This window comes from Diaporthe batatas (assembly GCF_019321695.1).
Source record: "Diaporthe batatas strain CRI 302-4 chromosome Unknown Contig00008, whole genome shotgun sequence".
In the NCBI taxonomy this organism is placed as follows: Eukaryota; Fungi; Ascomycota; class Sordariomycetes; order Diaporthales; family Diaporthaceae; genus Diaporthe; species Diaporthe batatas.
In genome coordinates, this window is record NW_025408555.1 from 1914978 (window position 1) to 1928107 (window position 13130).

General features: G+C 46.4%; 4 protein-coding genes across 4 annotated transcripts; 2 read left to right on the forward strand and 2 right to left on the reverse strand.

The window, feature by feature from the left end:
• Positions 1-629: 629 nt before the first annotated feature.
• On the forward strand, positions 630-2234 carry KVR01_007522 (uncharacterized protein; the record flags this gene model as incomplete). Its single annotated transcript, XM_044794941.1, has 2 exons — positions 630-706; positions 1787-2234. The coding sequence occupies 2 exons, from the start codon at positions 630-632 to the stop codon at positions 2232-2234; spliced, it is 525 nt and encodes a 174-aa protein (XP_044643775.1).
• A 206-nt stretch (positions 2235-2440) lies between these two features.
• On the reverse strand, positions 2441-3278 carry KVR01_007151 (uncharacterized protein; the record flags this gene model as incomplete). Its single annotated transcript, XM_044792902.1, has 2 exons — positions 2441-3060; positions 3134-3278. 2 exons carry the CDS (start codon positions 3276-3278, stop codon positions 2444-2446), a joined length of 762 nt encoding a protein of 253 aa, XP_044643404.1. The 3' UTR covers positions 2441-2443.
• Positions 3279-4713: 1435 nt separating this feature from the next.
• On the reverse strand, positions 4714-5997 carry KVR01_007172 (uncharacterized protein; the record flags this gene model as incomplete). Its single annotated transcript, XM_044789704.1, has 2 exons — positions 4714-5907; positions 5974-5997. 2 exons carry the CDS (start codon positions 5995-5997, stop codon positions 4714-4716), a joined length of 1218 nt encoding a protein of 405 aa, XP_044643425.1.
• A 5392-nt stretch (positions 5998-11389) lies between these two features.
• On the forward strand, positions 11390-11908 carry KVR01_007472 (uncharacterized protein; the record flags this gene model as incomplete). Its single annotated transcript, XM_044794463.1, has 1 exon — positions 11390-11908. The coding sequence occupies one exon, from the start codon at positions 11390-11392 to the stop codon at positions 11906-11908; it is 519 nt and encodes a 172-aa protein (XP_044643725.1).
• Between the last annotated feature and the right edge of the window lie 1222 nt (positions 11909-13130).

Consider the following 13130-nt stretch of genomic DNA (forward strand, 5'->3'; position numbering starts at 1 on the left):
TTAATAAAAGTAAAAAATTAATATAAAATAATAAAATTAATATTTATTAATATATTTTTAATTTAATTATAAATTAATTATATTAATAATAATAATATAAAAGAAAAGTATAATTTTTATTATTAAAACTTTTAACTAATTTAAGAACTATTTATTTCTAAATAATAATTATTAATAAATAAATATTATTACTATTTAATTTAATAAATAAAGTTTTCTTTTATAATTATTTTTATTATTAAAAATAATTAAGCTTTATATAATTAAAAGTATATATTTATTTTAAATTAGATAATAGTTAAACTAATAATTACTTAAAAGTATATTTAGTAGTATTAAAGTTAATTATAATTATTTTTATTAAATATAAAAATAAAATAAAGTTCTTTTAATAAAAATAATTATTTTTATACATTTTACTTATATCTATATATTAAAATATTAGAATTTATAAGGATTTTAAAGTTTAAAGGTATAGATAGTTAGGTTATTACTTTTTTTAATCTATTATTAAAGTATACCTGTAGATATATAGTTTTAACTACCTATAGGGCTTGCTTATGTAATTAGACTATGGATCCACAGGGATTGGAAACAAAACCACTTACATTATAGCGTACTGCACTGACATGACACCATCATGTCATGGATTGGAGTGGGTTTCCTTCGAGGACCCGGGGGGGGGGGTGCTACACACTTTAGGGCTGCTGAAGGGAGACCAAATTCATCATCCGGTTTTGTGTCGGCAGGACTTCAAGACATGGGATGACGGGAAGAGAAAGGTATTTGCGAAGATGAGATGATTTAGAAAAGATGTCTAGTTATGCGGCTCTTTTGGAAAATTCTCTGGGCCGATGAAGTTTACCTACATCCTACCTGGGCAGGGGAGCACCTCTTTTAGGCAAACCTTCTATAGGAAAATCTCCTATAGGAAAGCCTCTAATTGGGACAGGGTGTTGTGGGGCAGTTTCCACTGTGTATGCTGCCATGGAGTGTCCTGCACGGGATATAGAGGGATAACGATGTGCTCCTTGGGGCACAAGGTGGGCGGAGCGGGTGAGGCGGCGATCAGCCACTATCTGCTTTGGCGCAGGGATCCGCCGTCCCTCGGATAGTCACTGTTAACGGGGAAGCTCCTTCTGCACAAGGGTGCACGGCTGACCGCAACACGATGTGCCAGGCGTTGAGAGTGAGGTAAAATCCTGTTCCAACATCATTGCAGTCCTAGAATTTTGATGTTCGTGTTCCCGAAATCATCGTAATTTTCCCGGCAACCCAAGATGAGCGGGCCAAAAGCCAGGCGTGACAGGCAGCATCCACGTCAGCTTGAGCCGTTGATTAGTACGCGGAGGGAAGACGGCCTGTGGCAGAGCATTGAAAGAGATGACGAGGATTTGGAATGGCATGAGGTCCAGCGCGGTCCCCTGGCGGTGCCCAAGGAAGAGCATGCCTCAGACCCATACATTGGCATGGTCCAACAGCCTCACCAGCATCCCCGAGACGGTGCAACGGCACCAGGCGACCCGGATGCGGCCTCGATCCCGGATATAAATGCTGTTAAAAAAGAGACCTCAGCAGACAATGGTTCGTCAACACCAACCATGGCTGATGTATCAGCATCGGTATCCCTCTCTCCACGCCAACGCCCAACACTGCCTCCACTCCAGCGCCCTCGTCCAGAAACACCCCAAAGCCAACCACCGCACCCCCAAGACGAGCCCCAGCAAGTGGCCAGAAGACGAAGAGGAAGGCCCAGGAAGTCTCACAATACACCGAACTGGAACAGACCCCGCCGTGTCCGCTTCTCCGACCCCATTCCCCCGGCCGGTCCAGCCCATCAACCAGAGTCCCGACTTGACACGCACGTCTTTGTGCGGCTCCTCAAGATCATTGTCACCGTCGACAGCGCCCCCATGCATCCACCCCAGCGGCAGGAACTAGTATGGAACAACCGGTCAAAGGGATGGAGGCTGGCTGGCGAGAGGAGCGAGCGGAACATCGGAGATGTTGGCGAGCTGTTCGACGACGGGCCTGCAAACGGCTCGCTTAGGGTCATTCTTGCACCTACATTGCATCGAGGGGCCCGGGAGCCAGTCGAGGTCTCGTGGGATGCGTCGAGGTGCTGCTTTCAGGGTCAGAGTCAGGACGGTGGGTGTTTAGCCGTGGCCCTCGGCGAGATGAAAGACATGGTCAAAGACCCGTGGGCTAGACAGTTCACTGCTTATGGCCTCTGAGCATTTGCCATAGTACCTAGGGACCGTGCGAGTTCAGGATGCATGTTGACGAAAGGAAGAAACAACTGGTTGCATATGCGCTGACTTGGAAATATTATACTTATCCGCTATTCTGGGTGCGACGAGCAACACTCGTGCGACACATGTTGTTGAGCAACTAGCACCTCACCTCAAGCGCTGTTCATCCGACCTGCCCCAGCTTCCCCAGCCTAAAACTGAACATCAATCTGGGACTCCTCGACCTTGCGTATCGTTCCGAAGCCGGAGAAGAACACGTCCGCCAGCTGGATCTGTGACTCCCGCGGCCTCGGCACTCTGTCCGTGGGCGGCACGAGCAACGTTACCGTAGCTGAATCGGCACCGTGGTCCCCGTCAGTGGGGGCGAAGATCGGCCTCGCGCGCGTGATGAAGCACTGTTCCGAGTCCTCGAGTGGGGCCGGCGAATTTTCGCCCGCGTACAAGGCATCGTACATCTCGGCTATGGTGACCCCGGGCACCAGGCTGACGACAACCTTGCCCGTCAACGCGATCGCCATCCCCCGCCCGCGGAGAGTGGGCAGAACATTCTCAGTAGCGCAATCCAGGATGATCAGGTCGGATTGCAGTGCGACCTGGAGGGTTTCCTCGCACGCAAAATTGAGACTGTCGGGTGGCTCGATCGATGTGGGCCAGTGATCACCCCGAATCGGCGACGGCGGACCGGAGCTGGAGGTCGTCGCGGACTGCTCGCGTGCCAGGCATACCGTCGTGGCCCACGTCCGTCTGTCGTTGATGACCCTGTTGGCAACGGGTACGAAGGCTTTCAGGACGGCCCCGGCTGTTTCTCCTGCGGCGACGTAGCAGATTCTGTATCAGTATCACGGCTTGACGAAGGCGGACCCTTCCTCGTCGGCGCTTACCGAAACCTATGAATCCCACCGTCTTCTTGCTGCGCACCGTCGAATCTGAGCCATTCGAGTCTGCCACAGGATACCCGCCACTCGGGCCTGGCGCGGCGGCATCTGTGTGGGCTCGGTTGGGAGCGTTGGTTGCTCCATGAGACATCTTGGATATGGAGAAGTCGGCCCCGAGTTGAGATGAATGTGGGTAAAGCAATTTGAGATAGTATAACAAAATTAATGGATGATAGTCGAGCCCTTCGAAGGTCTGTTCCCTTGGATCTGTTTGGGGTCTTGGTGCTTGGGTATGTTGATGTTGACAGGCGGTCGAAGTGTGGAGGGCGCAATGGCATGCATCGCTTTGCAAATGCAGTGACCAAACCCGACCCTGGGCTCACCTTGACGAACATCCATTGCTCCTGCCGAACTTGTTTACTCGGGAGTCGGCCACAGTGCTATGAGGCAACATGTTGCCTGTAAGCGCAGGCTCCCGAGGTCTACCGGCAGGCCTCGTGCCTTCCAGTTCCCTTCTCATGATGTTTGTCTGGTTTGATGGCAGGCTTGAATTTATTCAAGGAGAATGTGAACGACCTTTTCTCGGGTATCCGCTACTCGGCCACTGCGGTAGACCACCTGGGCAATGCTCACTATGTATGGTGAACCTGCTGTAAGATAATGGGATCAGCAGGGTTGAAATTAGTCTGAATTAGTTTAGTCACCAGCCTTAACTAAGACTAAAGACTTTTAGTTAAAAAAATAGTAACTAAATCTTTTTTTAGTTAATAATTATAACTAAAAACTAAACTAATTAATAAATTAATCTTTAATCTTTAATTTAATTAAATTAAAAGTAAGTTTAACTTAATAATATAGGTAAAAAGTTTAAAGTATATAAAAAATTTATATAATACCTATAGGGTTTAAGTTTAATTTTAACTCTAACCTACTTCTTACCTTACTTTTTACTTAAATAAAAAAGACTTACTCTTTTTTTTAATCTTTTAATCTTTTTTAATTTAATCTTAGTTTTTAAGTTTTAATCACCTAATATAACTAAATAACTAAAGACTATTTTTTTTTAATTATAGTCTAACTAAAAACTAAAAGACTAAAGACTAACTTAATCTAACTAAGAAACTAAGGAATAAATTTACAACCCTGGGGATCAGAGATTCGTACCCACAAAAGCAGAGGGCACACCCATGATGGCAACCCACCTACCTAGGAACCCCCGTAGGTGGATGGGTAGGTATGGAGGTAGTCGTCTTACACGAGGCCGTTGCACAGGAGGTTGTCCTAGAATTCTAATGTGCCCTCTACTAGTACTTTTACAGCTGCGAATCCCCGATCTCAGAGACAAAATACTATGGGATAGGTTCCCTTGAAAGACTTGCAATTCTTTGGCAGACCAACTCGCGATATGTAACCTACCCAGGTACCTTAGGGTACCCAGATGCAAGGTGAGCAATTCAGGTCCACGAACTGCGCAATTATATTCATCATCCTCGTGGGCTATTGATGGAGGTCACGGTAAATATGTGCCATTATAATCTAAGATGTCATACAAACTTGAACTCTATCAATGCAAAAATAAACCTCAGCTAACAGTTCGCTAAACATGCGTCTCCGCCATTCACCCATCGGCACATGCCCACCTCTGCTAATGGCGATGATGAAAATTCTTCCATGCCCGAATCCTTAAAGACCCTGTGGAATTTTGCCTCGACTTCCCGTACCAACTCGTCAAACCCCGGCTTTTCACCCTCGCTGGGATCCACCAGTGGGGTCCATTCTGCCCCTACATCAGTAAAGTCAAGGTTGACAACGGAGAAGCCTTCCTTGGCTACCAATTTACGGGCCAAAGAATCCAGCCAATTGTCACTAGGAGCGCTGTCCGCCTGTTCAACATATTCCTTCAGGCTCCAGTGACCCTCATCCGTTGGTGGGTCAAGCCCCTCGCGCAGACGATTTTGGAGATATTGCCCCTCGACGACAGCATATCCCGCGCCCTTGGCTGACGGCCAGCTGACGGCCTTAACGCCAGGAAAGCGCGGCTGGAAGTGATACGTTCCGTCGTCCCATCCTTGGAAAACGTTGACGGTGTCGGGCCAGGCGACTGTGCGGTTGGTCTTCTTCCCCAGCGCCAGCGCGAAGGCGACCTGCTTGTGCACCGCGTCCGACGTGCCGCTGATCCCAAAGGGACGTAGAATCGGCGGCGGCTTACTGTAGTATCCATCAAGGTCGCCAAAACCGCCGTAGTTCAACCCAAAATATTCTTTGAGGTCGTGCTGGACGCATGTGTAGTGAATCGCGGCTGCGTTGGATACGTAATCGTCGGTGGCAGTCTGGTTTCCGAAAAGCTCTGGACTCCACAATTCCAGCATGAAATTCCTGAAATGCTTCAACTCGACCATGTGTATACGAAGCGGCGGTGTACTTGGTGCGCTCGTCTTATTCGAGCCTGCGCTGATTTCGGCGGCCAGAGCGGCTTCCTTGGCCAGCATCCCATCTCTGATTTTATTCATTACCAGCTGATCCCACTCGTCCGTCTTGGTATGTATCCAATGCGCGAAGCTTAAACGAAAGAACATCCGCGTAATTGGCGTCGGGCGCGCAAAGTACCAGCCAATATTCAGGTTGCCTGACCCACCGTCGGACTGGAACTGGAGATCCCATGTCGTATTGGACAACGGAAGCATGACGCCGAATGGGTCGAGTGAGCCAGTGAAGAAGACGTCGGCGTCAAGAAAGACAAAGGCATATCCGTTCTCAGAAAGATCGAGGTTGGCCATGAACTAACGTGCTCGCAGTATCAGCTAGGCTATTCATCTCAGAGATCCAGGATTTGTGAAGAGGCGTACCTTGAAAAACGCCACAGCGTGCATTGCAGCGTCATCTCCCAGCAAATATCCCGGATAGGGGTTAAGCAGTTCAGGATCTTTGGCGCAAATCTCATCCAGGCACAGCACGACGAGGCTATGGTCATGTCCCCACTTTGCCAGGCGATGCTGTGTTGCGTGCAAGATATGAAGATACGACGCATCTGCAATGGTCACAATTGGCACTGCCTTGCCTGGCATCAACCCCCGTTCCATCAGCCACTTGTGTAAAGGCAATGAAACATCGGAATTGTCATTCGATCCAGATTCACCACCCCATTTAATTGAAGGTAGTCCCAGGCCGCTAGTTGAGTCAACCTTGATAGTAGGGAACGATTCGTAATTAAGAAATTGTAATTGCGCGATAAAGTAAACCAGACAAAGGAGCATAAAGGCCAGGCCAGTCCATGTACCAACCATGGTGATTAGACTTTGTTAGAGCGATGTTACAAAGTCAAGTTCGTCATGGGAAGGGGCGCAGATTGGGAAAGATGAGGAAAATGGCCTTAGTTAAACTTATGCGGGATGATAAGCCAGCGCCTGCGACAAGGTTATCAGTGACCAGTCTCTACCGCTCGACGTCCTCAAATTTAGTGTAATATCATTCCAGTGCTTCATCTCTCATTCCCATGGAAATGTGATCGAATAATGAATACTAAATAAAACACGATGAATAAAGCTAGCAAGGGCAAGGAAGTAACACCTGAGGCGGCATGCCAATCACGATAGGTGCGCGGCATGGTGCGTGACTTTCCGTCCTCCTGATTAATAGTCTCATTTCCACAGCGGAATTTGTGTCGGCTATGAGACACGAGCAAGCCACCTGGTTAAGGACCCGCCCTTGCGCTGCACTACGTCCCGAGGTCTAACCCGGATAGCAGTCAATATAGATATAGCTTCGGCCACACCATGTTCTTCCTCTCTACTCTCTATCTATATGCTGATTTATCAGACTCATCCCTACCCTATAGCCAGTATATACAATATTTCACACATTGATAGCTGATCCTAAGCATTTACCATTAAATGAGGGCGCAATGCAATACCGCCAACGGCTTACTCCCTCAAACCGCTCTTAAGCTGTTGGTGTGCAGTTTACCGATCGGCCCACCCGCCGTTTAGTGGTATTATGTATATCCTCGGACGTATACGGAATAGAAGTAAAACCACATGACTTTTTCCAACAAACATTATCATATACACATTAATATAACTAGAGAAGAAGTATCTAGGTGTAAGTGTGTGTGTGTGTGGGTGCCTGGGGGCCCTAACTGGCTTCCAGTCGCCCCCCACTTTAGGACCTTAGCCTTCCTTTCACAACCCTCTCAAACCTTCCTCCTTACATAGAAGGTAGCGCCGACTTAACTGCAATTGGTGTATTGAGGATAGTTGCCTTATCTCTATTTCCCCTCTTGTGACACTAGCTGTATCTAGAAATAACGTGAAAACTAATAGCCGTACTTAATATTAATACTACTTAGTGATTTTGATAGACTTTTTAAGCTTCTATTAACTGAGATATCGACCATGACGTTTGTCAGTTTCCGATGGCCTATCAGGAGCCGCCACACTACCAGGACCTACGTCCCCAGATGTGTTTGGGTCAGCTAGGGTCCGTGAAGCTCTGTGAGCACGTTTACATCCCATGGGCCACCGTCAGGACGCAAAATGATGCGTTGCGGCGACAGCACGGAGGAGGAAGAACATGTACAGGAACTGACTGGAAAGCGTGTCTTGAAAGCTTGAGTGAGTATCAACTTTCTACTGCTACTGGCCGACATAATCATGTTTCAGAGTCTTCTATTATTCAGTACTTGAGGATAAATAGCGAGACTAACTTCACACTAAGGTATCGAGTGCCACAATGCTACTCATGACATACGATGTACAGACGCAGAGGCGCCGAGTTGGCCGCGGGGTCGTCTCGGCATCGAAAACCACAAGGTAGTCCTCTATCTGGACTGGACGCCACATGCTCGAATTGACGGGTTGATGCCAACTGAGGACGGAAAAATACCGGCAGCAGAGCTGAGAGATCTGTTCCGGAGATTTCGGCGCCAGGGCCCGGCTGATTCGTTGTATCCCCCGGGCTTCCCTGGAACTTTGCCTGAGATGGCTTGTTTTAAGAGAGAGTTCCCTATCTATTATAAGGTGGAAGAAGATGGCAATGTTGGAGACAAATCGCCCCCATCGATCTCTTCGTCACACCCCCCAGCGCTTTGGGATCCGCAAGACTTATCATACGTTGCCAGTACCAGAGCGGGATTGCTCGAGATGGGTAGAACAGCCGGCGGCTGGATATCATTCCTCATTATCCGAGAGGCGCCAGTGGACACGGGATCGATTCCAAGTGCCTCGCAGTGAGGGATCAGAGGAAGATTGTGATTTGTGGTATCATGGATCTACAGGACCCAGCCACCAAGCTCGTCCCCTCTCATCCGTGGCTCCATGCCATGGACACTCAAACATATCCCCACCAAGAAGCATGGCAATTTATGCCTCGAAGTGAGGATGAGTCTTGCAAAAACTATTACCTGAGGGCTAAGCATCAATATTGCTGAAACGAAACACCATCCCCCACATCCACTACATATAGAACGTAGGGTCCCGCACCTTCCGTGACCCTTCTTCCGTCTAAATCAACTTGATTCTTCTCTTATAAAATTAAATATACATTCTTTTATCCCTCCTAAATATAAGGCTAAAAGACCTATAATTATAAAATTCTAACTAATTTTTATTTAACTATTTTATTATATTATAACTTAGTCTAACTTTATTTAAGCTTCTTTTTAAACTTTATAAGAGCTTTGATTTCTATAAGTATAAACTTTAAATTAGAACTTTTAATTAAATTTAAGATTTTTATAAATTTTAATATACTTTAAATTAAGTTTATAATCCTTTAACTTTTCTAGAAATATATTAATTATCTTAGATATTAATAACTTTTCTTTAAAGTAAAGGTTTACTTTTATATAGTTATAAATCTAATTATTAATAGTTATTTCTTTTTTTATAAAGCTATTAGAATTATAAACTTAAATACTATATATAGTAATAGAGTATAGTTACCTTATCTAATTATCTCTTAGTTTATATAGTAGGCTAAGTGACTACTTTTAAATAGTTTTATTTATAAAGTTAATAGATAGGTATTTACTTAAGTAGAGTTAGAACCTTAGTTAGGGGAATAGTAGCTTTATCTTTACTTATTTTAACTAATTTATATTTATATCTAAGTTATATAATAAATTTAATACTTATATATAATATTTATTAATATTAAATTAATCTATAGTTTATAATAGCTTTAACTTTTAATAAACTAATTTATATTAAAGTTAATAGCGTTAACTTAAACTAATATAACTTAGTATATTAATATAGAAAGGTGTCTTTTAATAATAGATAGTATTATAGATATAGATTCTAAAGTTACTATAAAAAGTCTTATATAGTAAACTTAACTAAGTTAATCTTTAAAAGATATATTATATTTTATCTCTTTAAGACTATAATTATTTACTTCTAGCTTAATAGTAGAACTAAAAAAATATAAATAGTTTATATATTCTTTTATTATTTATTAATACTATACTTCTTTAAAATATTAAGTTTCAAATATATACTATTATATAAAGGTATTATATATATTATATACATATTGAGAGTAAAAGAAAACTACCTTTATGATGATGCAAGGTTGGTATTGTGTGACCCTGATCTTCTTCACGTTGGGCTGTCCTGGAATCCTCTTATCCTACTCCGCCACCGGGCGGAAGGAGACTGGCACGGTGGCAGAATGGATGCCGTACCCAATCGGGTAGTCCATTGAGCCAGTCGTGTCGATCTTCTTCTAGAGGGAATAACAGAAGGCGGCTCTGTCGGGCAGCTTGCCTGGAGCATGCCTTGTGAGGCTGGCGCGGTGCTCGCATCCATTGGCTCGCCGGGGCGCTTCTCAAGCAGGGCCCGTGCCTCCCGTGCCAGCCTGCTTCTTCTTGAGGCTGGTTCAAATCTTTAGCTTCTTCGCCGGGGCGGGGCTGGTCCTCGTCATCGTCCTCAGCACCGCCCTCGACATCCGGGGGCGGGTGGGCCTGCGAGCCACCCCTACCCTTACCCTTCCCCTTCCCTTCAAATGTTGCGGATCGGCCGCCCTAAGAGAAGCAAGGGAATCCTCCCTTCTCGTAAGCTCATCTATTCTGTGGTCCGAATCCCCGTCTGTGTCCGACAACGGAATCATGGACTGGTGAACCTCGGATTTCGTTGGAGCTCTAGCCTCCTTGACCTCCTTGCCCAGGGCATCTTTCGTGGCCGAACGCTCCGTAAAGGCACCCAATCATTTCTCGGGGTCATCTTCATCAGGGTCATCTTCATCAGCATTGGCCAAAATCTCCCAGCCTCTTTGAGAAGCTTCTCGGCTGGGGTCATGGGCTTCTCGGCAGGCTTATCCGCGGACTGCTCGTCATGCTGCTGGAGGGCGGTGGCGGGCTGGTCAGCGGGCTCATCCATGGGCTCCCCAACGGTCGTGTGCACAACCTCCTGCTCCAGCCGAGCAGCGGGCTCCTGCGCGGGGGGGGGGGGGGGATGGTCGGCTCCTCCATCGGCTCATTGATAACCTCATCCAAAAGCTCATCTTCATGCCTAGCAGTGGGCGCCCGGATGGGCGTCTCCACAGGGTGCTGGGTCATGGTGGCAGTAGCCTCCTCGGTTACCGTCTGCTGCTTGGGGTGCCTCCTCATCTTCTTCTGGGCCCTGGATGCCACCCTCACTGCGCTCAACCGGGTCCTCGTCCTCGGCTATCAGAGCCACCGTCTTCCTGGCAGCCGACAGGATATCGTCATACTCCCAGTTCAACTGTCGGTCGTGCTCCTGCTTCTCTCGGATCTCGTCGATCGGATGGCCCTGGTGGTATGCGTCAGGGTACCTAGCAACACAGATCTTTAGGTACTAATATCCTTATAATAACACACACTAATAAATAAAGTACCATACCTTTTAGAACAACTTAGTTAGTATAAAAATTCAAAGCCGATTTAGTAACACTTATAATTCTGATGGTAAAAGATGTTCCTGCTCGTACTAGGCCACCAATTATTCGGGTCCATGTGGCAGTGCTACCACTGGGAATCCATGTTCGCCTAGCAGCGGAGCCCTGAAGGATTGAACACGAGCATTAGCACATGTAAACTAAACCAAACGTAGGTATACCAGTCAGGGGCCCCATAATCCATGCGTCTGCCTATACGAACTTTCGGATCCTCGCCGTCGAGGTGGAACGATACGGTGAGATTCGAGGGGCTTATTTAAGTGGATGCATTCCTCTTCCTCATCTGTGTGCTCTTGCCTCTCAGCTCATGAACCCTTCTTGAACTTCATTGTCATTGTCCTCGCCACAATGTTGCCCAACACCTCAGCTTGCATCGCAATCCTGTTCGCTGGTTCATCAGCAATCGCTCAGACGCTGAATCCGTGGCCTCAGAAAAATTTCGGTGGGGATGGCAATTACACAGACGGCGACGTCAACACAATCGAGACTAAAGACTATATTCCCTACTACGGCGGCGGCAGCTTCTCGCTTCTGTTCAACACCTGGATCACGATGAGCGGACTATACATACAGTCCCCGGGCGACGACTTCATCACCGACTACAAAGTTCAAGCTGTCATTGGCGACGATTATGCGCTATTGGATGTCGGCAGGGTATGCGGCGCGACCGGAAACTTCACATTCGTGCCTTTGATCAACCCTAGGGATGGACAGCCCCCTCGGTCGCTCACGTGGCTCGTGAATGTCAGTGGCACGAGAGAAAACTCCACGACGTACCGCATCAACGAGATGTGGCCTGTGTTTCCAGGGGACGAGGTTGTTGACCCTGAGAACACATCCTCATGTCCAGCGGCTGTTTCCGCGTGATTCGCAACTGGGTCTGGAATTCCGATGCCACGACATTATTGCTGGCGTTGGACAATATCTTAGAAGAGGTCAACCAATCCGCTACATTCTATGGAATGCGACCAGGGAAAGAAGGGAAAAATTAGAGATGATTTAAAGGTGCAGAGTGCTCAGTTACCGCAGCCGGCAAAGTGAAGGTGATGTCTGGTATGTGATCTCGAAGGATTCATGTTAGTCTAGTCTAAGTGACCAGATGATAGTGGATGATGATGTGATCAATGATCTAGAAGATACTAGTAAAGGGTGTAGAGCACTTGAGAAGACATCGCGCTTTTATATTGCAGCTTTATTGTGGCGGCTTTTCCCCAGGTCCTATCTGACCACTTTGGATAGGTGGACTTGAAGGATGCCCGAATTCACATATTAGGGTTGCACAGAAAACTTGGTTGTTCAACATGAAGGTCTACGGGAATGACCTCATAGAATTATATATAGAAATCTTAGTAATACGAGGATTTGTTATGAGCCAACCATGGTACAATGTGCTCGTGGGTTTGATCAGAGTTATGCTCGGGCGAGGTGCGTCGAATCAGATAATTCAGCAGAAAACTAAGCAATGGTACTAAGTACATACTGTTCGACCAAGCAAATAGGAAACATATCGATTTGCTCTCCACCCTGTAACCAGGCCAGCCTTGCATCGGTACATGACTTACATTCCCATGAGGCTCCTAGCCCTCGCGACTTCGTCGGCAACACGTTGTCGAAGTTCGGGGTCCCTCTCGTTCTCTTGTACAGCATTCTCCTCCATTGCGATGTTCAAGGTGGCCCGTGTGGCGTCGAGCTGCGCCAAAACCAACTCGTTTAATTCCTGCTGCACGTTTTCTGCTTGGTCCTTGAAGCGTTGTTGCAACTCCCTGGTGATGTCGTGAAAAACGTCATCGTTTGCGAAAGTCCTGTTCACAACTGCTTTGCGTAATTCGGTGCATCCGTTACCTATATCAAGTTCCGTCAGAATTTATACATTCAATGTTTTGGACAACATGTGTCAAACTCGGCAGGGCAACCCACCACTATGCTGCATCGCCTCTCCACAGACACGGGACATGATCGTCCTTATCAATGAACCATTCAGCGAAGTGAGGGTGTCTCTGCGTAGAAGCCTGATTTATGTCAATACAAAGGTTAAACCGAAGGTCTTTTGGATAAGTTGCGTACGAGAGAGTGTCATCGAAGCGGTCGA